This window comes from Macaca nemestrina, chromosome 5 (genome assembly GCF_043159975.1).
Source record: "Macaca nemestrina isolate mMacNem1 chromosome 5, mMacNem.hap1, whole genome shotgun sequence".
NCBI lineage: Eukaryota > Metazoa > Chordata > Mammalia > Primates > Cercopithecidae > Macaca > Macaca nemestrina.
Genome location: NC_092129.1, coordinates 33,959,602 through 33,974,135, shown reverse-complemented (window position 1 = coordinate 33,974,135; position 14,534 = coordinate 33,959,602). Strand labels below are relative to the sequence as shown.

The 14,534-nt window shown below is 33.9% G+C and overlaps 1 protein-coding gene across 7 annotated transcripts in view; it reads right to left on the bottom strand.

Annotated features, from left to right (window-relative positions):
* The window catches only part of LOC105465590 (laminin subunit alpha 2), a 628,094-nt gene that overhangs the window by 218,135 nt on the left and 395,425 nt on the right, over positions 1-14,534 (bottom strand). For 4 of the 7 annotated variants that reach the window (XM_071096438.1, XM_071096439.1, XM_071096441.1 and 1 more), the window contains 4 exons: positions 13,034-13,140; positions 11,684-11,947; positions 6,885-7,065; positions 3,927-4,063 (listed from right to left, as the gene is read on the bottom strand). In XM_071096438.1, the coding sequence (XP_070952539.1) occupies positions 3,927-4,063; positions 6,885-7,065; positions 11,684-11,947; positions 13,034-13,140 (689 nt within the window). The remainder of the gene's footprint in view (positions 1-3,926; positions 4,064-6,884; positions 7,066-11,683; positions 11,948-13,033; positions 13,141-14,534) is intronic. The other 3 variants (XM_071096442.1, XM_071096443.1, XM_071096444.1) reach the window with 1 other exon arrangement.

Sequence of the window (14,534 nt, the reverse complement as noted above, 5' to 3'; positions counted from 1 at the left end):
ATGCACCTAATATCACTGCTCAAAAATACGTGTGAATAAAACCTGAGAGAAGTGAAGGAAGAAACAGACAAAGTTATAGTCCAACACTCTCAGTAACTGAGAGAACATATAGATATAAAAACCATTAAGGATAATTGACCTGTATAGAAGTTTTCATCCAACAACTCCAGAATACACATTATTTTCAAGTGCACATGTTATAATAAACAAACTGAACCCTATTCTGGGCCATAAAACTAAATCTCAATAGTTTTCAAAAGGTCTGAAATAATGCAAATTATGTTCTCAGACCAATTTAGAATTAAACTAGATACTAGTAATAGTAAAGATACCTTGACAATTCCCCAAATATTTAGAAACTAAAAATTATCCCCAAAATAAATGAAAGATTATATTAAACCGAGTGAAAATTAAAGCACAACATACCAAAATATGTGGACTGCAAACAAAGTAGTTCCTGGAAAAAAATTGTAATATAAAATGCCTATATTAGTAGAGAAAAATGATTACAAATCAATGATCTAAGGTTTAACCTTAAGAAACTTGGAACACAAGAGAAAAATTAAACTCAAAGTAAGCAAAAAGAAGGAATGTTCTTTTCATACAAGTTGTTACATTTATTAGGCAAAAGTTGTTCCTATTTCTACCATATTATTATTTTAATGTCTATAGGATCTATAGTGATGTCCCCCTTTATTTATGATTTTGATTGCTTGTTTCTTCTCTCTTTTTTCTTGATAAACCTTTCTAGAATATTATCAACTTTACTGATCTTTTCAAAGAACCAGCTTTTGGGTTCCTCTAAAGTATTTCTGTTTTCTACTTCATTGATTGTGCAAACTCTTTTAGAAATTATGAGGAGGGAATACTTCTGAATCCATTTCATGAGGCTTGCAGTATCTCATACCGACAACAACGCCACAAGAAAAAATAAGATCATACCAATATTCCTTATAAACATAGATCCAAAATCATTAACAAAATGCTAGCAAACAGGATTCAACATAATTTTAAAAGGATAATCGCAATTGCCAAGCAGGATTAATCTAAAGATTGCAAGACTGGATTGACATTTTGAAAGTCAATCAGTATAATTTGTCATATTAACAGCTTAAAAAGAAATATCATATGGTCATCTCAATAGATGCAGAAAAGTCCATTTAACAAAATTGAACACATAGTCTTGATAAAAGCTCTCAGCAAACTAAAAACATGAGGGGGCATCCTCAAACCAATAAGGAGCACCTATAGGTAAAATATAGCCAACATCATTTTCAATTGTAAGAGACAATGCTTTCCACTTAACATAAGGAATAAGGCAAGGATATTTTCTTCCACCACTTCTAGTCAATAGTTTACTGCAATAGGACAAGAAAATGCCACAGAAGTTACACAGATTAGAAAGGAAGTAAATTTCCCTTTGCAGATGACATGATTATATACAAGAAAATCCCACTAAATGGACCGAAAAGTAACTAGAACTAATAAGTTTAGCAATATTACAGTATAGAAGGTTAACGCATAAAAATTATTGTATTTTTCTATTCTAGTAACAAATAATTTAAAACTGAAATGGAATACAGTAGCATTTGCTTTTGATAAAAAATATGAAACACTGATAAATTTAACAATATATATGCAAGGCTTGCATATCAAAAACTAGAAAACATTTCTGAGAAAAAAATTATAATGACCTAAATAAATGCAGAGTTATGCCATGTTCATACACTGGGATATCTAATACTTGTAAGATGTCAGTTCTTCCCAAATTGACCTATTAATTCAATATAATTTCAGCCAAATCCTAGCAGGCTTTTTGGTAAAGAATTGACATGCTAAATTTAAAAGTTATGTGGAAATGTAAAGGAGCTAAAAGTACTCAAAAGGTATTGAAAATGATGAATGAGGTTGAAGAGTTTACAATACCTGATTTTATGACTTGCTGGAAAGCTACAACAATTAACATATTAACTAGTATTAACGTAAGAATAGATCAGTGAAGCAGAAAAGAGTCCAGAAATGCATAGTTGATAGATTTTGACAAAGGAGCCAAAGTAATTCAATGGGAAAAAGATAGTCTTTACAACAAATAATGTTTGAAAACTTGGATATCCATAAAAAGTGAACTTTGACCACTACCTGATATATAGAAAAATTAATATTCAAAATGAAATACAAACCTACATTTAAGAGCTAAAACTATAAAGCTTCTTGAAGAAAACCTAGGAGAGAAATCCTTGGACCTTGTCTTTCTTGGGTAGAACATAAAAAAGTACGGACTATAAAAGAAAAAGATAATAAGCTAGTGTTCATAAAAATTAGATGATGAAACCAGGTAAAAAGCAATCTACATGAAAAGCAAGCTTTAACATATGTTAAAGAACATGTATCCAGAATCAATAAAGAATTCTTGCAATGCATTACTAAGGAAACAAACAATTCAAAATAGAAATGGGCATAAGCTTTGTAAACACTTCATAAAAGAAGATGTATAAATGACAAATAAATAACAAAAAGATTCCCAACATTATTAGGTATTAAATAAATGCAAACAATAGAAATACACATGCCTCAGAATTCTTAAAATTAAAATAGGGTTAACATTCCAAGAGTTGGTAAAGATGTGGAGTGTTCTTATGAAAAAAAGAGAAAACACTTGTCTCTAAATGTGCTTTTGACTTGTATGCTACTGTTCATAGAAAAATTGTAACCCCAAACTGGAAATGACCCAAACATCCATCAAATGATAAACAGATAAGCAAGTCACTGTACATTATACAAATGGAATATTATCAAGCAATTTTTAGAATAAACTGCTGATATATGCAACAATATGGATGAATCATAAAAACATAACAGCAAGTGAAGGAAGCCAAACAAAGAAACAAACAACCCTCCCCCCAAAAAACAGACTATGATTCTATTTTTAAGAAGTTGTAGAAATTGCAAAATTACAATGCTAGAAGGCAAAACAGTAGGTGCATGGGAAGTGATGGGGAGTTCACGGCAATGGGGCACAAGGGATGATTACACCTCTGTAATCATGGGTTAAAATTCATTTCTTTAAATGGGTGAATTTTGTTTTATTAATACCTCACAAAAAGCTGATAAAAATCCAAAGTGATTATCTTTCCTTCCTGAACTTGCTCCTCCTCCTATAATTCCTATAACCATAACTGGTACTTATTATCATCTACTCCATTGCAAAGCAAAACCTGGGAGTCATCCTTACGCCTTCTCTTTCTTATTCCCCAAATCAATGAGTTCACCAGGCTGTATCAGTCTGAGTTCTAAAACGTAACTCGCTTTCTATATATCTTCACTGATGCTCATTGACTGGGTCCAGGCTTCTGGCATCTCTCATTAATATTTCTTCAACAGCCTTATAAATTGTTACCCATCCCTGCTAATGTAGATGGATTTCTCTGAACATGACTTTGGCCATGTCACTTTCTATGGACTACTAATGGGAAAAAATGATTTTTTTCCAAGCTAAATGTTGTTAAAATGACTCTTCAGAATGATCTCGACTACTTCCTGAAACCTAAAACCTAGTCATAATCCGGGGCAATTTCTATAGATTTTTGGAAAATTAATTAGTTCCTCATTTCCTCATGCTTTGCAGATGTATGTCCTTGTGCCTAGGTATGAAGTTATAGCTCTTTTCTGGTATTATTATAAAATTTTTTGTTCTTTTGTACCCCTCTTGTAGATTTCAAGGGTTCAGCTGCATCAATGTGTGCTTACTTCATCATCTTTCCTACAAGTAAACTGTAAGATACTGATTAATATTTGCAATCACATTATAGTAATAGTTCTACGTTATTTTGTGATATAATATTGAATTTTGAAATGCCCAATTATAGAGCTCTATAAAACAAAGATCTCTCCAAAAAATTATCAGAGCAAAAAAGTGGTTCACTCACCTTACAACCAGTGGTAATGCTGTGGCCCCAGGTATTGGGTGCGCATTTAGAACATTTCTCTCCAATAGTATTGGGAGGGCAAATGCATTGCCCAGTCTTTGGGTCACAATTATTACCCAGATGAGAACATTCACAAGCTTCACAGGTATAAGAGGGAAAACAAAGAAGGGGAAAAAATAGTAAAAATTTGATACAAAGTGTTGACTTTTATATTGTGTTGGTTTATCTTCCTTTCTTTTCAGTTCTATACTTAAGGATATTTGGAAATAAAAACTTACCTCATTCACCTTTTATATTATAATACAGTGTATTTCAGAAAGGAGCTGTTCAATAAATATAAGATGTATTTCATGTAATAATTTCAAAAGTTAAAGTATTTTTAGCTTTCTTATGAAGTTTAAGAAAGGAAAGAACTGGTGTTATCAGATTCCATGTTAACTGTAATACCTTATATCCAGGTATTATAAAGTTTACTATTTTGTTTGTATATTTATTTTAAGTTCATTTCTGATTTGTTTATGCTGTAAGGAGTAGTTTTTCCTTGTTGATGAGTCTGATCTACAGTAAAAACCAAAAAACTTAATAAGCTTCTTAAATTTGGTACATCATGTATATAGTTAGAAACACACACATCATGATATTCCAATTTTGCAAATACTTTAAAATAGTTGAACTACTGACACTGTTTATATATAAAGATACTTTTGATTTTTATTTACCACCTAACTTTTTTTTATAGATTTTTCATTTTTGTTGCTACCATGCAATATTCAAATGGTACAAAGTTATATACCTTTTGTACTTTTTCAAAGATTGTAAAAATAATGTTTGAGAATATCTTCAAAGTCATCCAAGACAAGGAACGCATGCCACATAGCGATAGTTGACCCAGCTACTAAGAATATTTCTAGTGCAGCGTTTCATGTCAAAGAAATGTAAGTGAGGGAAGAAACCCAAATATTTGAATTCAAATGGAAGACTAATGTTACGAGTAAACTTTTAATTGGTTATATGATGACTAAATCATTTTCACTGAATATACTTAGAATATTTGACTAAACTCACTTTTTATGAGATTACAATAATCATTGCTCACAGCATTATATACCAGCTGTGAAAGATGCTTAGAAAAATACTTTACACAGAGTAAACACTAAATAAATGTTAGTCATTGCTGTTTTGGTTATTACTGCTGTTGCTAATTTTAAGCCAAATGATTTATTTTAGATGTGTCCTTCATTAAGAAGAAAAATAGTTACCATTACATTTAAATTTATATGCTAAAAAATGTCATGGGACAGTCCAAATCATTACTTGCAAACAGAAATTATCTTTAGTTCTTCAGCGGAATCATAACACTAAATAGAAAGAAGACCTGAGTAATTAGCTAGTTTTCCTGTGCCAAAGCACAATGTATACCACAATGAATAAAACTAATAAAGATAATAATAATAATGATAAATGCTTCCATAGCACTTACATGCTAGGCATTACTCTAAATATTTTATAGCCACTAACTCAACTAATTGTAACAAAAACCATGTGTGGTAGATACTATTATTATCTTAATTTAATAGATGAATTTTGCAGGTGGAAAGTGAAACAAAATCACTCAAGGTCCCAGAACTAGTTACTGAGGGAGCCATTAGACAAATCCAGGCTGTTTTGTGCAAGTCATGTCCTCAGTCCTATTACTAACCTGCCTGTTTTGTGCTTTTTTTTTCTGTGGTGTTTCTTTGGGTCAGAATGTTAGTTGGTCTGCATTTCTTAAATACTGTCATCTTTCTATAATTTAAAATAACATTCTTGGTCTCGTTTATAATTTGTTACTATGTGTATGTAAATGTATAATACTACCTCATTAATTCATATTAAGTAAAAATGTCATTGAGCTTTGGATTTAAAGAACAGAGTATATTTTAAAATACAGCTTTATAATTTTTAAGTATATACAGATATTGACTTAGAGATATACAGATTCTTACAGGATCTACAATTATAACAATTAGAATAACTTATCATGGCTTAATTTATGGTAAAATCCACATATCTAAAGTGCTAGAGAATATCTGAAAGATATGGTTCTTTAAATAGTTTTAAATATTATTCCTACTGCTTCCTACATAAATTTGCCACAACAGTGAATAATAATGTTTTGAAATCTTACTATGGTGCTGAGAGTATGTGAGCATTATCCAGGTTGAATCAATGACATTAGTAAGCAAAGGTAATATTCAAACTAGTGATTGTTGGAATAAGGGTCAATTCGAAATTAGTGGCATATAAATCAAGGCTAATGTTCAATCTTTACTTTCATCTGCAGCATGCCAAGTGATATTTTCTTAGCTCATGATTTGGGTGAAGGCTGTGGCTGGATGTATAAGAATACTGCTTGAGGGAATCATGGTTAGAAACCTCTGCCTGCATTTTTTGATGAACTAAATATCTAGAGCGAACCTATTTCTCTCTTAGAACGTCACAGTTTTCAAGGCAGCCAAAAGTAGATGGAAACATTTTGGGGGTACCAGAAAAAAAAAACCACCTTGACTTCTTGATCCTGATACCAATTTTGCAATAGGAAAAAGGGAAAGTTGAAATGCTTTGGCGTGGAGTTTGAGCTTAAACTAAGATAAGATTGGTACCAGAAAAATCGAACATCTACCTTTCAAGCTGTAGCAGTCTTTGAGTGACTGGCTGAAGGAATGTCACAGACAGGGAGGGACACAACCAAATGAGCTTCTGCTGATTTTTATTGAGTACTTGCACACAATTATTAAGGCGGTATTTCAAACTACTATGTATTTCTTTTTTTAAGTAATGTAAAAATAAGTAGACATTACTCATTATGTTAAATATGTTGTATCAATCTGCGCTTCCTTTAAAAGAACAAACCATTACAGAAGTCAGACTCTAAAACTATCAGAGTGAATATGTAGGACTTAAGTGGTATTTACAGACCTGTGCAGCCTCCTTCTTGGAAGCTGAAATAGCCATGGGCACAGCGGTCACATTTCTTCCCTGTGACTCCGGGTTGGCACCAACATTGTCCACTCTCTTCACAGTCGAATGACTTAGACCCAAAAGAATTGCAGTTGCAGGGAACACAGCCCCTTGCTGATTGCAGACCAAAGGTCCCAGGCTGGCAATGGAAGAGGAGAGAAAAATTAAATTTAAATCAGTTAACTCAAAGTGAAGCAAGAATCACAATACCAAAGATCTGGTGGGAAAAAAGGAACTTGAGAGTTATCAGGATTCCTCACTGATGTTATGACAACTGGGTTTTCATTCAATCAAATGGACCTTGTCTAGGATATCCAAAGAGAAAAGTTCAATTATTCTGATATTTTATCAAAATTAACTGCAGAATTAGGCACTTCCTTTACTGTCTGTTGTATTTTCACCAGCCTGTCCCAATACTTCTCAAGGTTCCAATAGCAATATGGAAAGGACCTATAGGTGATATTTCTAGTCTTAATTTAAAATTTTACTTGCTTCTTTCTTAGCAATCTGAATTGATTACTTTCAGATCTATGGATTCCTACTTGGTAAAAGTACTTTCGGCATTATCGACCAGCAGCCTAATGTTAAAATAATCCTTTTCGCCCTAGCATTTGATAGAATTCTGTCACTATCCATACATGCTTTTAATCATTGCTATAATGTTCATATTATAAATATAATTTTCAGGTTATGCTTACACTGACCAAATAATTGGTTCAACAAACATTTGATTTCTTGGGTTTCATTCTAATAATTGAAATTGCTTAGTGAGAACATGTATTAAAGAACCAGAGCAGGTAAGTAAAGGAAACTTTCATTCTCTGATGAGTTATTCATATGCATATCTCTTATCTATCTATAACAAATCTTTTACGGTCAAGTTTGCATTACCAGCTTCGGCTGACTTTCTTGAAATGCATGTTATCAGGCCTAAAATGACAATGTTAGAAAATGCTGATGGATTAAAAAATCACTTGTGTCAGAAAAATGAAAAGAATCTATCCTGCTTAAAGTATTTCAGGGTTATTTTTAAAAAATATAAAGCATGTCACATTATTATGATATTTTAATCTGGAAAATTAGTCTTGGTAATTACTTCTTTGTAAAAATAATTCTTATTGTGGAAAATTAGACTTAATCATTGTTTCTTGGTAAAAAAACAAATTTTGCCACTTAACGTGAGCCACCCAAAGAGAAGTGAATAAGCCTCATTATATATTTTAGATATTATTGTTAGTAGTTTTAAAAATGTTATAAAAATGAAATCAAACTGAAAATTAGACTTTTAAAATGACTGTAGCTAAGAATAGTTTTATTTTTAAAATGTAAAATGGGTTGAATGAGTTTGACAATCATTCTCATCTTTACATGTACTTTTGGTTTTATTTTTATTTCTAGTTCTAATTCAGATTGTGGTAAATGATTAAAGAAAAAAGCATGTAACAGTTCCAACAGATGACATGACTTTGAAATTAAATTCACCTATATAAAAAAAACTAACCATATAGTATTATTATTGGTAAAAAGAAATTCACGTAAAATTGTAGATACCCGGCTTAGAGAAACAATCAGAAATTGGAACAATTATTAAAGCAAAAGCATGCCTGTTACAATATTATTTATCATGGTGAATAACTATGCAGGCACTTAAATGTTCAATGTTAGAAAAATTGTTGAATAAATTAAATGATGACATCCACATTATAAAATAATATGCAATAATTAAAATCCTGTTTTGAAGCAGTTTTAATGATATAAATATGCTTAGGATATAGCATGAAATAGAAATTAAACAAAAATACGAAATTATATAAATGCTATGTAAATTTCAATTACATACCCATAATGACACACACACTACCCAGACACACAAACAGAAACAGAAATATATAGACAAAAAGACTAAACATGATATATTAAAACAGTATTGAAAAATATCTGAGTCATAGAATTGTATTCATCTTTATTTCAGAAATTATCTTCACTCATATATATATGCTGATATATGTACAGACATATATATACACAGACATATATATATATAGACTTATATAATTACATCTATATATATGCAACACACTCATATTGATTTACTCATTAAATGGGTGTGTGTACACCCCTTTAAATCAATCAAATATCAAATGAAATTCTAAATTATATCTATCATTTTAAAAATTCCAAAGTTGATCATGTAAGGAAATATACAAGAAGAAATGGCTCTACCTCACATTTCAAATATTTAAATAATGTAGTTTTAAAGGCTAAGTTGTAGCAAACTAAATACTACCAAATTTTAGTAATAAAATGTTTACAAATTTGTTCAAAAATTTATTTCAAAGGCTAAAGAAAACCCCACTAGTAAACAAACTTAAGGACCAGACATTCATAGTCAGTAATTGAAATTAATGAGGTAAAACAAATACAGGAGAGAGTGTCTGTCCAGACCCAGTGGGAAATTGGATGGGTTCCCATAAATGTGTCTCTCTCGGGGTAATAAGAACTAGCATTCACATACTGTGCTTCCTTTTTGAAAAGCACGATTCTAAACCCTTTACAAATCTAAACTCTTTACAAATATGTACTCATTTACTCCTCAGGACAACCCTGGCAGACAGTTGTCATTCTCACCACTTTTTTATTGAGTGGTGAAACTGAGGGACAGACAGGTTAAGTAAGTTGCCTAAGGTCATGAGCTAACCAACTGTGGAGTCAAGATTCCAGATCAGCTAGGTTGGCTCCGGAATTCGAGCTCTTAGCTCTCACACATACTGCCGCAGAGGAAGAAATAGTCTCAGGATAAAACCCTGCTTCATGCAATAGTACTGTAAGACATGTAGGGCTTGAATGAACGTTGATTTTCTGCTAAATTTATATTTTGGAGACATTTTAATCAGTTATTATCTTTTTTTATTGTAAATGTATGCATTTGGTTTTGAAAAAAATTATTTTAAAGATGTTTTCATTTAACAACACTAGTAATAATAATAGTAATCAGGTCTAACATTTACTAAAAACTCTCCATGCTCCTGCCTGATACACTGTTCTCACTGCTGCCTTGAGACACCTTGGAGGCGCCTCATCCGATCTACCTTCCAGACAACCTGCAGTGCAGAATTTCACTGAATGAAAGCCTCCAGTTTCTTGGCTTTTGGATCCACCAGAGGCGCTCTGTAATGGACTGAATGTTTATGTTCCCCCAAAATTCATATGTAGAAATCTTAACCCTCAAGGTGGTGGTATAGACAGGAGGTGCGGCCTTTGGGAGGTGATTAGGTCGTGAGGATGGAGCTCTCCTGAATGGGATCACTGCACTTATAAAAGAGGCCCCAGAGAGGTTCCTCCACCATGTGAGGTTCCATGGGGTAAATGACCGTCTAGAGAAAGAGGGCCCGCACTAGATAGGAAATCTGCTAGCACCTGGATCTTGTACTTCCCAGCCTCCAGAACTGTGAGAAATGAATTTCCGTTGTTTACATGCCACTTAGTCTATGCTATGCTCTTATAGCACTCGGAATGAACTAAGATGAGCTTCCACAAGATTATCTTTCTCTCAGGCTGATTACAATAAGATACTAGAGTCTTCCTGACCAATTCAGGATTCCTTTAGTGGGTAAAATTTGCTTGGGTACATCCCACTGGCTTGGCCAAGAATTTAGGGTTTGACAAAATTCACCAAACGAGGCTTTTCCTACCCAGTGTTTCCTTCTATGTTTTCCTGGGAGTCAGAACCCCATTGCAGCAGCAGGCTATGCTCTCTCCCACTTCATGCTTCATTGGCCTTTCCCCCAGGAAATCTCTTAGCATTTGCTTCTTGGAGTATGTAAGCAGACATAAACTCTCTGAAGTGGATCTTACTACAGATGAAGAAGCTGAATTACAGAAAGATTCAACGAATTTATAGCTAGGAAGTAATGAGGCCGGGATTTGATCTAAGGCAGTCTGACATCAAAATTTGTTTTTTAAAAAATGTGTGATAATGAGCCAAGAAATAAAACCATGAGTTGTTTTTCACTTCTTCTTCTTTACCCTTTATTTCCCTCTCTCCTTCTATGCCCTATCCTCAACTCCCTGCACGTCCTCACTCTATACTGGCAAGTTTTGTCTCCTGCTCTTCTGCAGCTCAGCCTGGGACCTCTTCTTCCCTCCCTCACTCTCTTCCTTCTTCCCCAGCATTTGTTTTGTTTTGTCCTGTGATAGGAGAACCACACTTTTGTAATTAGAAAAAACTTCCCCCATTTGGGGTACTTGTCCATTTATAGTGTGTGAAAATGTGTTTCTTGTGTTTGTCGTACACATAAGCACAATTGATGTTGAAATTAACAAAATTTTTACGGATGATAAAATACCAGATAAACGGGCTGAGTTTTCTTGGGCAAATCACTTTCTCTGCTAGATTTCCCTTCATTTGTTCATTCATAAAAGTTAGCTTTATCCAAAGGATGCCTGAAGTCCCTTCCATTTCTAAGATTATAGGTTCTCGCAAGTAGATTTTTATTTGATTTCTACATATTCATGGTTAATTGAAAGTTGGGTTAATTGAAAGTTTTATGACCCTATGAACTTGAATATGCTTTTTAAAGCATATGGATGGTTATTTTTAAAAGGGCAAGGGTTCAATTAGGAATTGTCTAATTTTTGCATTTGCAATTTGCACACTTAGCAATTGTTACTTGGTAAAATGCCACCAGGGAACTTCAGCCGCAGCACACAGAACACAGCATGCGGAGGCATGAGCCATGCAGTGCCTCTGGGATTACCGGAGCTGGGGCCCGATAGGCTCCCCGAGGGCACCCGCTGGAGCTGCCGATAGCCCACCTCTGAGGAGAACCCAGCACCCGTTGCGCTCTCCGCGGCTGCTCCTCCTGTTGGTGCACCTGCCTGCCGAGGTTGCACTGTTTCCCTACGAAGTCTGATTTACAGACACATCTTCCTGTAATATCACATTGCGGTGACACAGAGCCAACGGGATCGCAGTCACATAGCACACAGAATCGCTTCTCTGGATCCCACCACATATTGGGCTTTAAAAGCCAACCATAAAATACAATAAAAACAAAACAGAGCAATGATATTATTCAAGAGATAGAAGCAGATGATACTTTCAAACTTCCTACAGTAAGGCCAGCTTGACATAGGAGAAATGCTTGCTTCTGCTTAACTATCTTTATCACAAATACAAGGCATTTCTGTCAAAGAGCTAGAGCAAATCTGTCCGCTCTCATGGAGGAATCTGAAGTTGCTTGCCATACTGAAAGCAGGGCAATCGGTATGTTCAGGGACTGAGAACAACATGCTCTATTTTAATTGAATATTTTGTTTTAGCAAAATAATGCATCTTAAAAAATACCTTGATTAGCTTCTCTACTGAAAACTTCTGTTAGGTACAGTTCTCACAGGAAGTAGCTTTTAAATGATGGAACTAGAAGAAGGTGTTTGCTAAAAAGCAAAGGGAGTAACATTTTTGTTTTGTTTTGTGTTTTGAGACAGAGTCTCACTCGGTTGCGCAGGCTGGAGTGCAGTGGCACCATCTCGGCTCACTGCAACCTCTGCCACCCGGTTTAAGCGATTCTTCTGCCTCAGACTCCCGAGTAGCTGGGATTACAGGTGCCTGCCACCACACCTGGCTAATTTCTGTAGTTTTTAGCAGAGACGGGGTTTCACCATCTTGGCCAGGCTGTTCTTGAACTCCTGACCTTGTGATCCACCTGCCTCGGCCTCCCGAAGTGCTGGGATTACAGGCGTGAGCCACCGCACCCGGCCCCGGGAGTAAAATTTTATTCTGCCAAAAATGTAAAGGCAAAAGAAAGAGTATCTCCACAGATTAAGATTAAATTTGCATGCTATTTGTTTCAGAAATGTCTGAATTAAAGCGAATATAATACACATTCACTGCCAAACAAAATGTTAGCTTAAGGTCAAATGGTAATGTACAATGAATTTTGTTCTAGTCTGAAAAAAACTTTTCACTGATCACAGTCATTTCACTTGTAGAATTAGATAATCCCAAACCTTCCTTTTAATATACGAAGGTATACAAAACATGTCATGAAAAGTCAGTGAACATTTGCAAAGAGAAAGTAACGTATGGGTCAGCCTCTACTCTTTACCTTGCATTTGTCACACCTCTGACCCTGCACGTTGGCTCTGCACTCACACCGTCCAGTTTGACTGTGGCAAATCTCAGAGAAAGAGCCATTGGCATTACAGCGACAGGCTGCAAAGAGAAGAGAAATCTGTGGTCAGGAAAACTTTCTAATAGTCTTAATAGGTTTGTTAAATAATAATATACCCCACATGGTAACATGGACACTTAAGTTCAGTAACAGAATGTTAAGTGCCCTGTTAGGCATTTAACCCTTATGACAATTCTACAAGCTGTAGACATAATTCATGTAAAGGCTTTAGCAACTTGTCTGGCCCATCAAATGCCATTAAAATATTAATGTCATCATCATTATTCCAATTTTGAGCATGAAGACACTGAAATCGAAAGAAGCCATAGCTTATACAAGTCCATATGCCTGTTCTGTCATATAGGTGAGTCCAGAACGTAATGGGAACTTGGAGTTCTTGACTCAAGGTGTAATGCTGTTTTAGTTCTTTACAGATACCTCAGGGTAACACTTAAAATACTATTATCCCATTGTAAGTAATGCATACTGACTTTAGAACTAAAATAATTTTGAGGAATTATCAAAATTAATAGCACCCTTGGCATAATTTTAATGTTACTATTAATCTAGACAAATTTAGTTACTTTTTTTGATTTAATGATTTACTATGTGCCAGTTTTTGTGTTAAGTTTAAAAAAAGGTTTGAGGTGAAATATTTATGCCTTTTTTAAGATTCGAAAGTTTCTAAGACAACAACAGCATCATTTCAAGTATCTTAAGACTATAGCATTATAGCATTTAAGAATCACTTTTATTTTACAGTTTATAGGCTATCTCCAAACATAGAAAATATATGTAGTTTAAGTAATCTTTTTTTCTTTTTTGCTTTGTTATAAAGCTGTCTGAGGTTATTCTAAAATGTAGAATAAATCAGTCTAAAGCTCAAGTGGCCTTTTCACAAATAGAATAGTAATTCATTGTTTACCCTATATTTTTAATGGTACATATAATTGCATTTATACCAGAATAAAAATACAAGGAGGAGATGACATGGGAATTTAGGCTACTCATAGATGATTTTGTTAAATTTCTGAATACTTTGATTTGAACACAACTTAAAATTATGTTATAAACAGGTACTCTATCAGCCTATGCTAATATTTTATTCTCCTGGCTCTAGGTTCTCCTTTTAAAAAACAAACAAATAAACAAACAAAACAACTGCTCTTCTAAAAACTGCTTAATTTATCTTCCAGTAAAGTTTGTCTTCAGTGTCTGCCAAGTGGATACTAGAGTAACGGCCACTGAGAAACAGAAAGAGCCTATGGATAGTCTGTAGCTGAAATATAAGGAAAGGCTGAAAATTTTTCCTTTAAATATCCATTTTCATCTGATTTATCAAATTTGTATATACTTTTATTATTTTATGAAAGCTTCTTATGCGTATCATACACACATTTTAAAAACATCAAATTATTTAGACTTTAGAAGTCAC